The following is a 20,000-nucleotide window of genomic DNA, read 5'->3' as shown; positions in this document are numbered from 1 at the left end:
GCCAGTTGACGAAAGGCCCATATCTACAAAATATATGATGTCTGGAATGGTCCAATCAAATGCAGTAAACATCAGTAAGGCACACCTTCATGAGGGATGGGTCGTGTTTAGCATTTTTAGAAAACATCTGCATAATGTAAAATGAACTAGCATCCAGAATGATTGTGTCTGTTCTATTTATACGCTGCACAAACAATGTAGTGTAAGTGTACGCTGGAATAGATGTGAAAGGAGACCATTTTGAAAACTAAACATGTTTAAGAATTCACAGATTAACCATAGTTGCTAATTAAATCCTGTTTCAATACGGTGTTCAACTGAACTGGAGATGCAGTGCAGAGTCCCTAGAGTGTGTTACAGTGCCGCCATCTTTAGATGATACAGTGAGGAGGGGCACAGTGGTCTAAGAGGAGGGAGGGAGAGGGGGAGGGGCCACACCAAAAAAGGTCAGATAGCGGGAAAAAGGAAAAAACAAGGAAACGAGGGGCGGGAAAACACTGCCGAGCACAGAGATTGGCTGAAAGATAAGCCAATGGGAAGACAGGGCGAGCAGAGGGGGTGGGTGGAGTCAGGGCTACCTTGTAGGCGATTCGTGGTGGACATTTCTTTCCCAAACCTAAAGGTGGGCACATGTGGAGCAGCGTCTGATACATATCGCGGTACTTGATACGGCCACTTCACAGTGTCGAGAAAAGTGAAAGAAATCGCAAAATAAAAGACAAGGATGGGGAGTTAGAGAGACGGGCAGGAAGACAACGGGGAGGAAATGAAATTTAGGGAAAACAAGACAGAAAGTGAAAAACAAACAAACAAACAAACAAACAAAAAAACAGAAATCTGCATTATTTAGATTTCCAAGTGTGTTATGAATAGGGATGCCATCCTTGCCCCGGGGCAGGTCAAAGATGGATCCTAGAGGTCGGAGGTCAGTGGGGAGAGGAGTTGATCCCTGATGGGACGGATGAAATGGAGCAGACTGAGGTGCACATACGATGTGGATGGAGACAGAATGGCTGCGTCGTTGTGCGATGTCTGCTTCGGCATGCTGAGAGACATCACCTGGGCTTTCCTATTTTAGTGCTCGGAAACAAAGGTTTCAACGCCAGCGCTTTGTCGGTGAGCGTCCACTCCCAATACGAGTCGTGAGCTCGACACTTAGCGCACAGGGTTTCATTACAGCAGTGGATTGCCTTAGGTTCAGCATTAATATAACACACACAATCAGATTTGTCATAAAAGACAATCCAGCATTTTCCAGATATGTTCTGTCTATGTTGAGCTACGTGTATTAGCTCGGCGGTTGGCTACGTTGAGCGACGCGTGTGGTTCAGTGACTTTGAAAGCTTTGTTTCCCATTCAGCAACATTACCCATAAGCGAGTCAAGTCTAGGAGGTCAAGGGCTGAAGTGTACGCAAGTCATTTGGTGCACAGCCATTCAGTTTGGGTCTGTGGGCCATGGTGCACAGAGCCCACGAGAGTGGAGGAGGTTTGTGGGTTTGCAAACCTTGTAGGCTACCCTATTAGGGCAGTTCTTTCCTAAGCCAAGAGGGGGCGAGATAATTCTCAACAAATTGTACATATCCTTATAGGAAATCCGTCCGCTGCGGAGAAAACAAGCAAGACACGACAGAGGCGTAAGGAAGCGCTGGAGAGGTCGTCGCGAACCGTCTCAGACACAGACGGACATGTGTGTTCCGATAAGCCTCCCTGAGACTTGAACGTGTTCAGGAGTCCTAGAGACACTCAGAGGGAACAGTTCAGTTCCGACACACATCATCTATAGAAAAGCCACAGCTGGGACAAACAAATCTCACATGAACGGTGTAGCGTTTAACCTGAGGGTCCTTGAGACCGTCTGGCCCACGTGTAACGGTGTAATCTCAGTACAGGTGAAGTTGTGCATTACTAGGTGTGTCACAGGAAGGGATCCCCATCTGTGAGGCACGTTGCGGGTTTGGAACGTACCACGCGGCCGGGTCAAACTCTGCCCACACGCGGATAAACTCATCCAGGTGGTGTGGGCCCAGGATAGAGGAGTCTCGTGTCAGATACTCAAAGTTATCCATGATCACAGCCACAAACAGATTGAGCATCTGTGTAAAGGAGAAGGAGAAGTTGAGATCATATTTCACCTCGTCACCTCGTGTGAAATGGGCAACTTTTGCCAGACGAGATATAAAGAGATATAAAGACTGTTTAGAGCTGTTTTTAGGTAAAAAACATGCTCAATTGGTATCATTCCATGCATGCAATTGGTATCATTCCAATTTCCTCAAGAGAGAATTATAGAAATGTTTTTTGGGTTATGAGAAAAGACCACCAAGTTGAAGGTGAAAAGCTTTCATGCCAAAGTCATGGATTTTTCTCATATTTTTGAGCTGAACTGGGAAACTAAAACCCCAGAGAGCTCGTGTGGTCTGAACATGACCCAGACGTGAGGGGGGTGACCGCACTGACCAGGAAGGAGCAGAGGAAGATGAAGGAGACGAAGTAGAAGTAGGCGAAGTCGCTACCACACTCGTCTCCATGAGTGCCCGAAAGCTCGTCACACCTACGATGGCTGAGGCAAGACAGCATGATCTCATGCCAGGCCTCCCCTGTGGCGCTCCTGAACACACACACACACACACACACACACACACACACACACACACACACACACACACACACACACACACACACACACACACATTGGTATATGCACAACATAGAGCTTCAATGCCGTTTAGACACAGTGTGCATTACAGAGACAGGCTACAGGAAAGCCCAGCAGACACGGGTCCAAATCCGTAGGGATGTGTAGTAGACACGCACACATAGGCTGGCCGCCTCTGTGGATGAGGGAGTTTGGATTGTGCTAAGCTGAGCTAGTCGGTGGTACCCAGTAGAACAGAGCCAGCCAGATTCACCTGGGGCTCATTAACGTCTGAAAATCTGAAGGCTTATCTCTCCTAATCTTCTAGGTGGCGCCCTAAACCTGAATTTTGCATCTTACTGGGGCGGGAATGAGGAAGGGAAGGAGAGGGGGGGGGGTGGAGAAACTTCCAGATGGAGAGAGGGCATGGTGGTGAGGGAGAGGCATGATGAACACAGCTTGTAAACATGTCAGAGGGGTAGAGGACAAGGTTTTTGCTGAGACTGACTCTCAGATGTGAGCTCTCATACGAACACATTGAGACACACTCATAAACACTGTAGCACAGTGGCAATGATCCAGTCAGGGGCCACACTCAGCCCAACTCTAGGGGCATATAAACAACCCCCTGTCTGCGAAGCCAATTAACAGCTCCCTGAGAGCCAGGGCTCTCAAGTTTTGGATTCATGCCAGAGTGTGAGAGTTGTTGACCGGGGGGGGCTAGATCGGGGTGAAATCGGAGGTGTGGCGTGTGAGCGTGTGAAGACGGTCAAATGCGTGTGTCACACGCTCAATGCGTGAGACTTGAGAGCCCTGCTGAGAGCCTACAAAGCAGAGAGAGAGAGAGAGAGAGAGAGAGAGAGAGAGAGAGAAAGAGAGAGAGAGAGAGAGAGAGAGAGAGAGAGGGAAAGACAAAGTGAGTAAAATCATGAGAAATAAAACGAGATTTGGGAGGGAGAGAGAGATAAAGAGTAAAAGCATGAGAAAGAAAAAGATTTGTGAGAGAGAGAGGGAGAGAGAGAGAGAGAGAGAGAGAGAGAGAGAGAGAGAAATGGTGCACCCTTTCCCCTCGGGGTATACAGCTGCGCACCCCATTAGCAACCGTCACCAACAGCGATGCTTTCATGTAAATTCTTGCAGTTTGTGAAACAATAACAAACCCAGATTTCCCCACAGTGGCACCGTCTTAGTACGACCCGCCAGAGCTGGAAAAACAAAAAACGTCCCTCTAGAGATCAGACAGCTGGTGGTGAAACACCAGGACAAAGTTCACTCCAGGCCTCACGACTCAGTGGACACGGAGGGCAAAATGAAATATCGTTTTCATTTTAGTGTAGGTCTGAAGCTACAGGACACCATGTATACTTCAGACATGTTCATACTTCAGACATGACGCAGAAATGACTGGTGCACTTAAAGGAGCCATCGTGGAGCAGCTGGAGCAGTTGAAGCTCCTTGAAGCTCCAGCGCACAGCAGCAGAGCGGCGTGTTTGTGGTGGGTCACCTGAAGAGCAGCATGAGGGCTTGCAGGAAGGTGCGGAAGTTGTTGTGGTGGTTGATGGCCGTGTCCTCGTTCAGCCGAATGTTCCCGAAGACCTGCACAGACAAGACGGCAGACGGCAGCTGCAGAAAGCAGACGGACACCCCTCATACGCCGCCAGACTCACGCGTCCGCCGAGCCCGAACTCCGCAAACGGAACACCGAAAAATTGCCGACATTTGTGGACTTACGAGGAGCAACTTTTGGCCCGATTCCATCGGTTTGCTCGTCACAAAATGCTAATTGGTACAGGGCAAGTGACCTTTTGCAGTGGTGGTAAAGAATAAAAAATAACAACTGACAAAAAAGGTTACGAGGTTTTCTTATCTACGTTTATGGGCACACTGACCTGCATTCCAATGATGGCATAAATGAAGAAAAGCATAGCGATCAGGAGGCAGACATAGGGCAGGGCCTAGAGAGAGAGAGAGAGAGAGAGAGAGAGAGAGAGAGAGAGAGAGAGAGAGAGAGAGAGAGAGAGACAGACAGAACAGCGCTGTCAGCTACAGCCTCTGAAGTCACCGCTCTGCACGTTCACGCCTCGGCCTGCGGGGGGCCCTACCTTGAAGGACTGCACAAAGGTCCAGAGCAGGATACGGATCGTGTAGCCCTGACGCAGAAGTTTGATGAGACGGGCTGCCCGGAAGAGTCTGAGAAAGCTCAGGTTTAGAAGGCGTTCCTGAAGCATCACACACATACACACACACACACACACACACACACACACACACACACACACACACACACACACACACACACACACACACACACACACACACACACACACACACACACACACCCACACCCTTCATGAACATCTTTTTTTTTTTGGGACCAAACTTTGCTACACATTGTCTTTCACAGCAAAGTTCCTATTGTATTCTGCCTAGAAGTAAACAAACACTGCAGGTGGTCAATTTAACAAGGATTTTGTGTTTAGGTTTGTCAGACCTAAAAGCCCATAGGCTAAACGTTTAATAGAAGTGATGTTACAGGGACGAAAGCTAACTTCTTCTGGACACATCACAGTTTTGTCTATTGCTGTCTGTATCAGATTCAGTGTTCTGATACATCAGTGTCATCCAGCAACATAAACAACAGAGTGATGAAGAAAAACCATGTTGGTTGATTCCTCCTCAGGGATTCATAGAAATACGATGCACACGGAGAAATAAAGTTTATAAAATCAGGTATAAGTTGACAACATCAACAAACAATCTGTTCAGTAGCAGTATGATCAGTAGTGATAATCTGTTCAGTAGCAGTATGATCAGTAGTGATAATCTGTTCAGTAGTAATATGATCAGTAGTGATAATCTGTTCAGTAGTTGTATGATCAGTAGTGATAATCTGTTCAGTAGTAATATGATCAGTAGTGATAATCTGTTCAGTAGTTGTATGATCAGTAGTGATAATCTGTTCAGTAGTAATATGATCAGTAGTGATAATCTGTTCAGTAGTTGTATGATCAGCAGTGTTGCCATAGTTACTTTGAAACAGTAATCCGACTACTGACTACTGACTACTTCTTTAAAAAGTAACTCAGTTAAGTTACTGACTACTTGCTTTTAAAAGTAACTAAGTTAGATTACTTTTAGTTACTTTCAGCAGAGGCTGATCCCCGGCCCCTATAACATGAAAATGACTACCAGTTCTGCCAATACTCACTTTATTGACATGTATTTTAACCGGAACATCAAAAATGACACTGGCATTTGTAAACTTTTTCTTGAAATAGGCTTACATGTTTTTTAAATAAATAAATAAGACAGTCTTTCTGTTCAACTCCGCCCACTTACAGGGTTGCCAACTCTCACGCATTGAGACACACGCATTTGACTGTCTTCACACGCTTACACGCCACACTTCCGATATCTCACGCCGAAAAAAAATAAATCTAGTTTATTTACCTCTGATCCACATCTATGATTCAATGAGTTACTAGTTCGATCTGGCGCCAACCACCGGCGATCGATCGATCGCGATATAACACTGAATTTGGTCCATTTTACACCCCGCCCGGTAACAATTTACGTTCGCCGCCAAGCCCCGGTTTTTTTTTCAGGTTTGACGTTGTGTTTTTGAAAGTAGACAGCACTCTGTTGCCAGCACAGAGTGTACAACGGACCTTAATGTTGTCTTCCTTAGCCGAAATAAAATCAAAATAATGCCTGTATTTCCAGCTGCTAAAGGCGAACCTCAACTTCCATATTGTTCACATCTGACTTTGGCGCAGCAGAGCAGAGATGACGTAACCGCGTAAGAAACGTGTAGCCAAAAAATAAGAATGAATAAATATAACCTACGTTCCCCCGAAATGCAGAAATAGTCTACATCATCCAATTGCACACCCGGAGAGCCAACCGCAGTTTTAGACCTGCAGTTCTAGACCTGCAGTTCTAGACGTGCCGTAGTTTTAGATGTATGTAACGTAATATCCAGATAGTGTTTAGTATGTCGCGGGAGCAGATGGAAGAATATTTATAAGCAACAATAATATATGATAGATATATGATAATGTCTGAAGGTAATTTTTGGGTTATCGTAATGTTTATGTCATGAAGGATGAATCTGACTAGCGTTAGTGTGTCTTGGTTCGTTAGTTCTGGCTACCTTTATGGCTACTTAGTAGCTACTTTGATTAAATTTGAAACAACTTAAAGGAAGGAAATTAGCACTTACTACGCTACTATTAATACTAAAAGTAGTAAGCAAGCTAAAGTAGCATTTCCCCATCATTATTAACCCATAAGAACCCAGACTATGTTCTGAATATTGATACAATTGAGCATATTAATATATGATACACATATATTTAGTCTGCTAAATGCCATAAATGTAAATGTAAATATGATCGGTCTGAAGGTCATTTTTGTGTTATCGTAATGTTTATGTCATGAAGGATGAATCTGGCTAGCGTTAGTGTGTCTTAGTTCGTTAGTTCTGGCTACCTTTATGACTACTTTGTAGCTACTTCGACTTTGAGAGAAATGCTATAGTCCTGCGAACGTAAATTTTTGCCGGGGGGGGGGGGGGGTGGTGGCGAACGTAAAATGGACAAAAATTTGTATTATATTGCGATCGATCGGTCGCCAGTGTTTGCGCCAGAGCGAACTGGTAACTCATTGAATCATAGATATGGATCAGAGGTAAATAAACTAGATTTTTTTTCGGCGTGAGAAATCGGATGTGTGGCGTGTGAGCGAAAAACCCCAAGTATCACATAATATTTGCTAGTTGCATGCCAATGAAGGTATACGAGTAAAATAAATCACTCCTAACATTCTGGAAACGTATGCTTACTCACTGAAAGCATCCTGACATTATGCAATTTTTGCTGATTTTTAATACAAAATAGCCTATGCCAGTAATCCAGTAGTTTAATTAAAAATAAAATATCTTCAGGAGACAAGCTGTGTGTGTAAATGACAAAATTAATCAAAACTCCCTAAAAGAACAGGGAAAATGAGGCGTACTACTTCTATTTAAATACAAAATGTGGTGTACATTATCGTTTAAAACTTGTCAAATGTTATAGATTTGGCTAAAACAATTCAGAATCAATGGGCTTATTTAACAAATAAACAATGGATTATTACAATATACAAGCCCCTGAGCCTACGGCATGCATTGGAACTGCTGGTCTAGAACTGCGGTTGGCTGTCGTTAGCTACATTCCGAGCCGCTAGGTGGCGCATGGCTAAAACTACAGCACGTCTAGAACTGCAGGTCTAAAACTGCAGGTCTAGAACTGCAGTTGGCTCTCCGGCTGTGCAATTGGATGCATCTCGAAATAGTAACGCACGATGTTTTAGATAAGTAACTTTAATCTGACTACTAGTTTTTAAATAGTAGTTGCGTTAGACTACTCGTTACTGAAAAAAGTAGTCCGACTACAGTAACGCGTTACTAAGTAACGCGTTACCGGCATCACTGATGATCAGTAGTGATAATCCGTTCAGTAGTTGTATGATCAGTAGTGATAATCTGTTCAGTAGTTGTGTATGATCAGTAGGGATAATCTGTTCAGTAGTTGTGTATGATCAGTAGTTATAATCTGTTCAGTAGTTGTATGATCAGTAGTGATAATCTGTTCAGTAGTTGTATGATCAGTAGTGATAATCTGTTCAGTAGTTGTATGATCAGTAGTGATAATCTGTTCAGTAGTTGTATGATCAGTAGTGATAATCTGTTCAGTAGTTGTATGATCAGTAGTGATAATCTAAGCCATTTTAACTATTTAAACAACACATGCCATTTGTGTCCGTCCTTCCAAGGCAAGATCAGTTTAAGTGGTAAACTGGTCATTTTACGGTAGACGTCCTTGTTAAAATAAAGACTTTATTTCGACATGTGTTCAGGGAAAACCACTCAGCAAATAAGTGACAGAGGACAGATTTGTTTTGGGGAAGGTGAAATGGGTATTGAGAGGAACAAGAGGACATGCCACTCACCGGCGTCTAGAAAAGACGGCGTGTATTATGGCAGCCAACATGTAGTGAAGACAACGCACAAACAGACAACCAAGCAGGGCACATACAGAGAGAAAGAGAAAGAGAGACAGAGAGAGGAGGCCAAAAGAAATGAAAAGAAAGACAACATGAGCAGCTGTCATGTACAGAGAAAATTACACTACAAACATTAACATTAGTAACAATATTTGAAAATGACATGGAGATTAGGACACAGTTTAGTACATCTGCTTAATACACAGTGTTCAATGTAGAGCTCCCCTCTCCCTCCCTCCTTCTCTCCCTCCACCTCCTTCCCCCTCTCCCTCTCCTTCTCTATCTTCCCCTCCCCCTGTCCTCGCTCCCCCACTCTCTCTCTCCTTCTCTATCTCCCCCTCTGCCTCCCCTTCTCTGTCCCTGTCTCCCCATTCTCGCCCTCTCCCTCTCTCTCCTTCTCTATCTCCCCCTCCCTCTCTCTCTCCCTCTCCCTCCCTCTCTCCCTCTCCCTCCCTCTCTCCCTCTCCCTCTCTCCCTCTCTCCCCTGCTGAGATGTTCTCCCTGGGCTGTATTTGCTCATTTTAATGGAGTTTGTGCTGGATGCTGGATGTTTCTTTAACTCACATTAATCTCGGTGACCAGGATGTCGGTAATACTCCCCAGCACTGTCACAAAGTCAAACACGTTCCAGGCATCCTTCAGGTAATTCTGCAGAGGAAGGGATTAGCAGAATCACTCGCACAAACGCCAGGCCCATTCAACACTCTACGCATAATTTCATTTTTGACACCTCAAGCCTCGGGGGGGAAGGGGGGGGTGCTCACCAATGGACCAAAAGCAATGATCTTGAGAATGCACTCCAGCGAGAACAGAGCAGTGAAGACGATGTTGAGATACTTCAACATGGCTTCGTAAACATCCGGAGCATCGTAGAACTATCGGGGCGAGAATTGCACCCTTCACTCGCATCCGAAGATTTCAATAAGACAAAAACCACAACGCACCCGCTAAAAAGACTAAAACCAGTAAACACACACGAAGAAGCACACGGAGAAGACGTGGGTGCTGACCTTCATCATGAGGACCACGGTGTTGAGAGCGATCATGATCATGATGGAGTATTCAAATGGAGGTGAGACCACAAACTTCCACATCCTGTACTGGAAGGATTGCTGGTTCTGGGGCATATAGCGGGTCAGCGGCTTGGCGTTGATGGCGAAGTCAATACAGGCTCTCTGCGGGGCGGAGACACAAACACCAGCAAAGCTCATGTCACCGTGGCCCATCGGCTTCCAGCTAAACGCAATGGATATGCCAAAACTGATTTTAAAAAGCCAAACCTGCAGAAAGTTTATAAAAATGGCCATATAAAGTGAAGCGGCTTCCAGAAGGTTCTGGTCAGATCCAGTCATGCCTGATAGCATTTCACAGTTTATTCTTGGATAACCTGTTGACTTTCCATTACAGACGGCCCAAAACTTCTGCTCATTTATACCCAAAGTTCCTTTCGGGATGTGGGACAGAGGTGATTGTAATCCCACAGAAGATGGGTTAACTCTTTACATTAAGTGTTGACTAACTAACGTGAAGTAATGCATTAGTTAACATGAACAACACATGAAGTAACACATTAACAATAATTAACTAACGTTAAGTAAACATGTAACAGTTGTGACTCCTGTTTTGGCTCTTTGTTGCTCACACCTTTTTACATTTACATTTATGGCATTTGGCAGACGCCCTTATCCAGAGCGACTTACATTTTTATCTCATTTTTTATACAAGTGAGCAATTGAGGGTTAAGGGCCTTGCTCAGAGGCACCTCAGTCATGGCCTCAGGTCTGGGGATCGAACCCACGACCCTCCGGTCACAAGACCAGTTCCCTAACCACCAGGCCATGACTGCCCAGAGCTTTAGAGCTTTAGAGCTTTAGTGTTTTAGTTTGGAGCAAAAGGGACTAAAGAGCTAAAAACAGTATGAACACACTTCAGTTCATATGCTGATAGATTCTGGATATTTCCAAGTTACCCATTAATTATGTAGGTAAATCAGTACATTGTAATATATTCCTTTAAGGTCGAACCAAAAAAGGTGTGAGCAACAAAGAGCCAAAACAGGAGCCACAACGGTTGTTTACTTAACGTTAGTTAATTATTGTTAATGTGTTACTTCATGTGTTGTTCATGTTAACTAATGCATTACTTCACGTTAGTAAGTAAACACTTAGTGTTAACGAAGAAGTAATATAAAGAGGACTCAAGTTAGACTTCATTATTCAAATATTGTGTCCTTTTCATACCTTTGACAGAGAATATTAAATAAGGAATAAACACTGAGCCAGAAAATGTATGCAGTGCATTCTGGTTGTAGCAAGTGAGAAGTGGCGGGTTAGCGTGTGACGGGTTAGCATGTGGCGGGTTAGCGTGTGACGGGTTAGCGTGTGACGGGTTAGCGTGTGGCGGGTTAACGTGTGACGGGTTGGCGTGTGGCGGGTTAGCGTGTGGCGGGTTAGCGTGGTGGCGGGTTAGCGTGTGGCGGGTTAACGTGTGGCGGGTTAGCGTGTGGCGGGTTAACGTGTGGCGGGTTAGCGTGTGGCGGGTTAGCGTGTGGACAGTCTGGACATGTCTAATGGAGCCTCTAAGGAGATGGAGAGAAGAGACAGAGATGTCTCACTGCCTGTTTTTCTGCTTTGTGTGTGTGTGTGTGTGTGTGTGTGTGTGTGTGTGTGTGTGTGTGTGTGTGTGTGTGTGTGTGTGAAACAGGCAGCTGATTCAATCCAGTCTCACTACTGAATCAATTTCAGTGTCTCTCTGGACATCTGTACCTGTGTCATGGCCATTTTCCATTGAACGCTATCAGACTGCTGACTACAGGCTAGAGCGCTATATTGTGACCGTGCTACAGGAGTCTCCAACATAGCTTCTTTCATGTATGATAATCTGGACCTAGATTATCAAGAAACCTGTCCAAAGACGTCTGGGTCGCCCTGTATTAGCATGTGGCCCCATGAAGCAGTCGGTCATGCTCTCATCAAAACACCTTAGTGGGTTTATCTGCTGTTAGTCTATGACAGCAATTCTATTTGAATTACGACATACATTCATCAATGTTGGTGTTCGGTCACAAATCTGATGTTGTCTCTGAGGAAGCAGGATGTGCCTTAACCCTCTCAGCCAATCAGACTTTCACCCTGTGGCCAAGAAAAAGGCATTTCCAACAATATCCTGGTGCCTCTCACGTGGGGCGTCTCCTCACGTGTGGGGCGTCTATCTCCTGGTGCCTCACGTGTGGGGCGTCTCCTCACACATCCTCCTCACCTCATTCTTCTCCAGGCTGCACTCCGACAGCGCTTTGTCTCCCTGCTCCTGGAACGTGATGATGATCAGGGCCACGAAGATGTTGACGAAGAAGAAGGGAAAGACCACAAAGTAGACCACGTAGAAGATGGACATCTCGATGCGGTAGCCGGGGCTCGGCCCCTGATCCTCGAACGTGGCATCCACCGAGTGCTTCAGAACCCTGCTCGAAATAAAACCACTCAGCACTGGAGTACACATGACCAGAGACTAGGCGTTTCTAGCTGTTGTTACATATTGCTTTCACCTTAAAGTTGGATGTTTACAGAGCTGAAGCTTGCTAAAGTTCTGTGAAAGTGATGTGAACATTAACATTATTAATATTATATGATGATTAATATGATGTAGCACTATAGTAATAGGATTAAAGTGATTGGTTCAGAGGAACTGTATTTAACTTTTTTCATTAACCTAAAATTGACAAGTTCATCATCTTCTACACAGTGTGCATCAGTGCATTGTATAACAGCATGGGAGAACCTGTACTGGAGACCATGTCCTAACCCTGACCTCGCCTACACAAGACACAAGTCTCGCACAATGACAGGATGCTTGTGGCCCCTCATCAGGCTGTTTGCCCAGGCTAGTGAAGACCAGCTGGCTTCCCAGCCCCTCCCCCCTGAGGGCGGGGTTTAGCTCCCTCCACAGACTCTGGAAAGGGCATCATTTCAAACTGACATGGACCTTTGAACTGAGATGAGAGGAGGATGTGTTCGGGGGCAGACAGGACAATGGAGGCACAACCACACCAGCGAGGCTTTTATGGGACTTTGAAGCCCTTCAAAAAACTGCACAGTGTGAATAAACACGCACGGGTATGAAGGGCTGAACATCTAGACCCTGATGGGAGGGGGGAGGAGTCTACATGCCAGTAGAGGGCGCTGTTATTAGATGAGGCTCAAGAAGAGAGTCTCTGTGTGTGTGTGTGTGTGTGTGTGTGTGTGTGTGTGTGTGTGTGTTAGAGAGAGAGAGGTGTGTGTGTGTGTGTGAGAGAGAGAGAGAGGTGTGTGTGTGTGTGTGTGTGAGAGAGAGAGAGAGGTGTGTGTGTGTGTGTGTGTGTGTGTGTGTGAGAGAGAGAGAGAGAGAGGTGTGTGTGTGTGTGTGTGTGTGTGTGTGTGTGTGTGTGTGTGTGTGTGTGAGAGAGAGAGGTGTGTGTGTGTGTGTGTGTGTGTGTGTGTGTGTGTGTGTGTGTGTGTGTGTGTGTGTGTGTGTGTGTGTGTGAGAGAGAGAGAGAGGTGTGTGTGTGTGTGTGTGTGAGAGAGAGAGGTGTGTGTGTGTGTGTGTGTGTGTGTGTGTGTGTGTGTGTGTGAGAGAGAGAGAGAGGTGTGTGTGTGTGTGTGTGTGTGTGTGTGTGTGTGTGTGTGTGTGTGTGTGAGAGAGAGAGAGAGAGGTGTCTGTGTGGGTGTGTGTGTGTGTGTGTGTGTGTGTGTGTGTGTGTGTGTGTGTGAGAGAGGTGTGTGTGTGTGTGTGTGTGTGTGTGTGTGTGTGTGAGAGAGAGAGAGAGAGAGAGAGAGAGGTGTGTGTGTGTGTGTGAGAGAGAGAGAGAGAGTGTGTGTGTGTGTGTGTGTGTGTGTGTGTGTGTGTGTGTGTGTGTGTGTGTGTGTGTGTGTGTGTGTGTGTGAGAGAGAGAGAGAGAGGTGTGTGTGTGTGTGTGTGTGTGTGAGAGAGAGAGAGAGAGACACTCACGTGGGCCAACCCTCTCCTGTGGATACAGTGAACAGTGTAAGGAAAGCCCACAGTACGTTGTCGTAGTGGAAGTCGTACTTCTTCCACTCTCTAGTCTGGGCTGACACTTCATCCTTGTCATAGTCCAGGAACTGCCCCCTGAAAACCACACACACACACACACACACACACACACACACACACACACACACACACACACACACACACAATAACACCTCATCATTTATCTTACATATCTCAAACATACTGTAAATCTAATGCATTATTATTTTATGATACGATTCTTTTAAGCTGATGTAAGTAACATCAGGGCTAAATGACAAACTACGGACAGCTCGGATCTTTAAATCTGACTTCTTCCTTCTCAAACCATCAGGACAGTAACAGTGTGTTAGTCCAAAGTACTGCTACTGTCCTGCAGAGGGCGCTGTGGGCTCCCAGCGCATTACCTGCAGTCCCGCTCCAGCCCTTTAGACTCGTCCGTGCAGTAGAAGAACTTGCCCTTGAATAGCTGCACAGCGATGACGGCAAAGATGAACATGAACAGGATGTAGACGATGAGGATGTTCAAGACGTTCTTCAGGGAGTTCACCACACAGTCGAAGACAGCCTGTGGAACACACACACCCAAACTAACACACTTACGCATACGTGTATCAAATGTGTTTTCTTTGACAGCTGATTAAAACACTACAGTCTAAAGAAAACAAATACAAAGCACATGGTTGCGCCCACACTAGCACGTCTACAGGACGTTCCTACCTTGAGCTTTGGCAGCCGTTTGATGGTCTTGAGAGGGCGCAGCACCCTCAGGACCCTGAGGGACTTTATGGTGCTGATATCTTTGCCTTTGGTGCCTCTACGGAGTGGAGAGGGGAGAGTAGAGACTTTTCCCTCATGGTGAACCACACCAGATTTCTCTTAAACCATTATCTTTGTAAAAAACAAACAAACTGATATCTTCTTTGTTAAAGAACTTTGTTTGCTAGACCAGACGTTATAGACAATGAGGTGTCCATGCCATACCAAAAGCGAGATCTCTAATGTAGACTACCAGATGAGATGTATGGATTCTCTCAAAGCAAAAATAGGGAACAAAAAATTGCAGACTTCATCTGAACATTTACACCCAACCAGTCATGGACTAGTAGCACAAGAGAACATGAACAGAGAGTTAGGGCCATGTAATCCTACGTTACATGAGCTAACCAAGTTAAGAAGCATGCGAGGAAATCACTTAAGAGTTAGTCTACTTAAAGGATCCTGACATGTTAGCTCATTCCTAAAAAACAGTATGATCATGCAAAAATACCGAGGGCAACACAGCAGTGCATCAGATTTCTAAAGGATTGACATGTACCAGAGAAGAACCTCCCCCCAGGGAGAAAAGAACTTCCCCCCATGGGGAAAACACCCCCCCCCCCCCCAAGGGGAAAAGGGAGTTGTCCCTCTGAGGCTGAGCACAGATGGCAGACGGCATCATCTTAGCTACGTAACTAGCTAAACACTTTCAAAGATACATGTGCTAAAACACTACACACCGAGTGCAGAGACTAACGTTGGATTTCGACATAATGTACAGTGATGATGAATGTGTGATCATAGCTTGATGCGGCATGAGTTTCGTTATGCTATGATACGCTAGGATAACCCAGGGGGCAAATCTTTCTACACCTCCCATCATCACAATGACGCACAGAGTTGGGACAAAATTTTGGAATGAGGATTTTGCCAGGGAAATGGCTGCCTTCTGAATAAGAGACTACAGGTAGTGCAGGTATCGTTTGGGTCTTCAATGCAGCAACAAAACCAACAGAAAAAAATTACACATCTCATTCAAGCCGTCGTGGTGACACATGATGAGTGTGTGCTTGAAAGATGCTCAGGGAAAAACCAAAAAGACCTTTATGTCCATGACTACAATCAAAGCACACAGCTACTTCCAGCCTACCACTTACTCAGAGAATAACAAACGATTCCCAATAGCACCGACTGTGGTGAATCTAGAATGCACTATATCAATGCTTTGCAAACACACCTATATGAAATATTGCTGACATGATGATTATGAAATGAAAGGACACGGAACCGTTGTGACGTCTGCTGCTACCCTGCTCACACACGCTCTAACTAGACCACTAGATCCACTCCCACACATGACCAACCAATGCCAGACTTACTGCACTCCCTTCTGAACCAATCAGTGCAGAAATTACAAAGCAACCCATAATCCATTGCTGTCTCTCTGGAGCACAGCACTTTACCCAACACGTAGGTCATGGTGGGGTTACGCCTCTGGTCCAATCCGAGGGCTCTATACTGGCATGCACCTCACCCATGCTATCTGATGCACATCAGTCTAGCATGCGTTGACTGGAATGTGCAGGGCCTGGTCAGAGTGAAACCACTGCACAGAACTCACACACTCACAGTTGCTGTGTGATAAGTCACGCCACACTGGTCTTTCCGATAGCTTCTGCAGAACCCAGTGCGTGTCCAATCACGCTTCACTAGCTATGTACCTTCACTTATCACGGGTTCTGCTGAAGGTTATCGGAAAGTCCAGTGCAGATGCACCCCCCCCCCCCCCCGGTCCGGCACAGAATCACTTCACAGAGATGTTTAAGGGACGCTGTCCCCCAACCCCAGAAGACCCATTGAGAGGAGGCGTGAGTGGGCTCGTGAGACAGGGAGAACGGAGGTGTGTAGGGGGGTCCCCACCTGTTCACACTGTGATGCAATCTAATGAACGAACAAAACACACACAGGGCAAAACATTATGACTGCTCACAAGACATGACCCACAGGCTATGCCAGAGCTAGCAGGTATACACGTTAGCCTCTTAAGGACACATGGCTACATTTGAATAACAAAGCACAGACATTTTGTTTCTCCAGCTTGACTGTCTTGGTCTCCGGCTTACACACACCACACCGGTAGCACACACACACTGATGAGTGGGCAAATGTGCTTCAAAGGATAACATGTTTCAAGGTGGTGTTTCTAAGACCACAGAGGTGTTGCACGAAAGGTTGTGTGTGTGTGTGTGTGTGTGGGATTGAGTTTGGGGGAGGGGTTGTGTTTGGTGGTGGGGTTGTATTTGGGGGTGGGGTTGTGTTTGGGGGTGGGGTTGAGTTTGGGGGTGGGGTTGTGTTTGGGGGTGGGGTTGTATTTGGGGGTGGGATTGTGTTTGGGAGGTGGGGTTGTGTTTGGGAGGTGGGGTTGTGTTTGGGGGTGGGGTTGAGTTGGGAGGTGGGGTTGTGTTTGGGGGTGGGGTTGAGTTTGGGGGTGGGGTTGTGTTTGGGGGTGGGGTTGAGTTGGGAGGTGGGGTTGAGTTTGGGGGTGGGGTTGTGTTTGGGGGTGGGGTTGTGTTTGGGAGGTGGGGTTGAGTTTGGGGGTGGGGTTGTGTTTGGTGGTGGGGTTGTATTTGGGGGTGGGGTTGTGTTTGGGGGTGGGATTGAGTTTGGGGGTGGGGTTGTGTTTGGGAGGTGGGGTTGTGTTTGGGGGTGGGGTTGAGTTGGGAGGTGGGGTTGTGTTTGGGGGTGGGGTTGTGTTTGGGAGGTGGGGTTGTGTTTGGGGGTGGGGTTGTGTTTGGGGGTGGGGTTGTGTTTGGGAGGTGGGGTTGTGTTTGGGGGTGGGGTTGTGTTTGGGGGTAGGTGGTTGAGGGGATGTTAGCATACATGAGTTCAGCAAATAGAGACTGGTGGCTATCCCACTCAACAGGGGCTTGATGAACATGGCGTCTGAGGACAGAAACACGGTATTCACTGAGAAATCTTCATAATATCTTTTTGTTTGTGATACTTTAAATATTGATACCCGACTGTAAAGAATTATGACTTCAAATTCGGCTGTGTAATTAGACACCCACCATAAATGTGTTGTCTAATGTAATCAAATCAGCATGCTCCTATCTGATTAATGCAGAGCCAAACAAAACATATGAATTAGATACATGAATTTTTGTCTTCGTTGCATAATATCATTACATAATATGAGCTAATTCCACACAGTCGGTGGTTTAAATGGAGCGGGTAACATGTTTAGTTCCTCAGTGAAGCGCATGTGGACACACGTTCCTCGTGAAGTGAACCACGTGGTGACGAGCGTTAGCATTTCGACGATGCTCACCTTTCTCCTGCCTACAGACGGAAGAAGCAGGCCTGTGATTGGCTGTGTGGGTACGGGCGGTATGAACAGCATGCAGCAGAACTAGACTGGCTCCTGTTCATCTGACATTCACGTGCACTGATCTGATCTGAGCGTGTGCTAAGGGAGGAACGGCCTGTGGGGATTCAGGCCGGCATTCACGTTGGAGAGACAGTATGAAAAAGAGTGATGGTTATTATTTCTTTTGCAGTGTTGGGGGTTTTGGCAATGAGAAGTCGGGGCGATGGAGTAAACACTAAAATGGGTGAGAGCGTCAGGCGGTTCGGTATGGCAGTGCTGCGGTGATGGTTCACAGGGAGAAATCCCACGCTGTGGCCCCACGAGCTGAGCGTAGAACCCTCTGACTTACACGCAGACAGGCAAGAGGACAGACAGGAAGAGAGAGAATGAGGTGAGAGAGAGAGAGTTAAAGCATTACCCCATGAAGCTTCTTCATGTGATTCCGAGCAGGGAGAGAGAGAGAGAGAGAGAGAGAGAGAGAGAGAGAGAGAGAGAGAGAGAGAGAGAGAGAGAGAGAGAGAGCGGACAGTGAGTGTGAGAGAAAAGGCGAGACATCACTGCTCGTGAGACACAGGATACAGAACAACTACAGCACCGCACACTGTTGGTCTTAGAGACGCTCGGCGTCTACAGGCAAACACTGGCACTTCCTGGCCGCCAGGGCATAATTCCACAAACTACTTCCTGTGATTCAAGCATATTTGATTATATTGGGACACAAGAAGGAAACCGTTTGATTCATTTAGTTTTACACGTTCTTGTTTACATGTGGCAGCGTCGACTTTGACCTCGGTAGTACAGCTAAGGCTGTTTAAGCTAATCTCAACCACACACACACACACACACACACACACACACACACACACACACACACACACACACACACACACACACACACACACACACACACACACAGACACACACACACACACACATTGTGTTCTCGTAGTCAAACGGGCAGCTGACCTCTGAGACCACATCAGAGAGTAGTGAAGCGTTGGCCACACTCTAGAGCACCAGGCTTGTTTGCTGCCCTGTTTGATGGATGGGAGGCATTTAGTGTCCTTTAGATGTCCACCTGGGGACCTGTACCATCATGGCAACCATAGAAACCATGGGTACCACATCATCCATCTGTCTGCGAGGCAAACAGAGAACCTCTTCATGGAACTCAGCAAATTCTACAACCTACACTTTGGGATTTTGGCTCAGGGTGGCGCGTTGGCAACCTGAGGAGGAATCAAGACTGTAGAAGAGGTTGACTCACGAGAAAGCGAACGCCACCAGAGCTCCACTGACTACAATGAAGTCTAGAATGTTCCACAGGTCTCGGAAGTAGGATCCAGGATGCAACAGTAACCCCAGGTCCACCATCTTGGGAGGGAGGAAAGAAGCTGGTTAGAGGTCACAGTGCTGAATCTGTAGCACACATACACACGGACATTCTCACTCTACGCCTGTTTGAAATATGAATGTTGTGCTGTGGGCTTTAACCTGTAATTAATTCATGGAACTGTGTGAAGAAAAACATGTCAACCTAAAAAAACACACTTGATGTGGGGGAGGTGACATCACACAGTCATATTAGTGTCAAATAAATATAACTCACATTAATAACAGCATATTAAAAATGAAACATCTACAGAAAGAGACTTAAAAAAATATTAAAACCCTGCCAACCAACAGCGTCTACAGTAGTAATTGGTAATGTAGAAACTCACCTTTATCACCATCTCAAACGTGAACACACCAGTGAAGACATAGTCCAAATACTTCAGTACCTTTAGAACAAAAATCAAGGTCAAATTAATGCCTGGGGATTGATGTGTGGGGGATGTGAGGGTGTGTGGGGGGATGTGAGGGTGTGTGGGGGGAGGTGAGGGTGTGTGGATGGAGGTGAGGGTGTGTGGGGGATGTGAGGGTGTGTTTGGGATGTGAGGGTGTGTGGGGGATGTGAGGGTGTGTTTGGGATGTGAGGGTGTGTGGGGGATGTGAGGGTGTGTTTGGGATGTGAGGGTGTGTGGGGGATGTGAGGGTGTGTTTGGGATGTGAGGGTGTGTGGGGGGAGGTGAGGGTGTGTTTGGGATGTGAGGGTGTGTGGGGGAGGTGAGAGTGTGTGGGGGAGGTGAGAGTGTGTGGGGGATGTGAGGGTGTGTGGGGGA

General features: G+C 46.3%; 1 protein-coding gene across 1 annotated transcript in view; it reads right to left on the bottom strand.

Moving 5' to 3' along the window:
* Nucleotides 1-20,000, bottom strand: part of LOC143509467 (voltage-dependent N-type calcium channel subunit alpha-1B-like) — a 61,002-nt gene that overhangs the window by 13,882 nt on the left and 27,120 nt on the right. The window contains exons 16-30 of the mRNA XM_076998215.1: nucleotides 19,560-19,619; nucleotides 19,106-19,212; nucleotides 14,430-14,526; nucleotides 14,117-14,277; nucleotides 13,668-13,805; nucleotides 11,943-12,144; nucleotides 9,695-9,859; nucleotides 9,449-9,559; nucleotides 9,249-9,332; nucleotides 4,739-4,855; nucleotides 4,526-4,591; nucleotides 4,141-4,232; nucleotides 2,459-2,609; nucleotides 1,967-2,094; nucleotides 579-675 (exon numbers count right to left, since the gene is read on the bottom strand). Coding sequence (XP_076854330.1) covers nucleotides 579-675; nucleotides 1,967-2,094; nucleotides 2,459-2,609; nucleotides 4,141-4,232; nucleotides 4,526-4,591; nucleotides 4,739-4,855; nucleotides 9,249-9,332; nucleotides 9,449-9,559; nucleotides 9,695-9,859; nucleotides 11,943-12,144; nucleotides 13,668-13,805; nucleotides 14,117-14,277; nucleotides 14,430-14,526; nucleotides 19,106-19,212; nucleotides 19,560-19,619 — 1,776 coding nt within the window. The remainder of the gene's footprint in view (nucleotides 1-578; nucleotides 676-1,966; nucleotides 2,095-2,458; nucleotides 2,610-4,140; nucleotides 4,233-4,525; nucleotides 4,592-4,738; nucleotides 4,856-9,248; nucleotides 9,333-9,448; nucleotides 9,560-9,694; nucleotides 9,860-11,942; nucleotides 12,145-13,667; nucleotides 13,806-14,116; nucleotides 14,278-14,429; nucleotides 14,527-19,105; nucleotides 19,213-19,559; nucleotides 19,620-20,000) is intronic.

This window comes from Brachyhypopomus gauderio, chromosome 3, assembly GCF_052324685.1.
Source record: "Brachyhypopomus gauderio isolate BG-103 chromosome 3, BGAUD_0.2, whole genome shotgun sequence".
NCBI classification, from domain to species: domain Eukaryota; kingdom Metazoa; phylum Chordata; class Actinopteri; order Gymnotiformes; family Hypopomidae; genus Brachyhypopomus; species Brachyhypopomus gauderio.
Note: the sequence above shows the minus strand (reverse complement) of the source record. Positions and strands in the feature narration are given on the sequence as shown.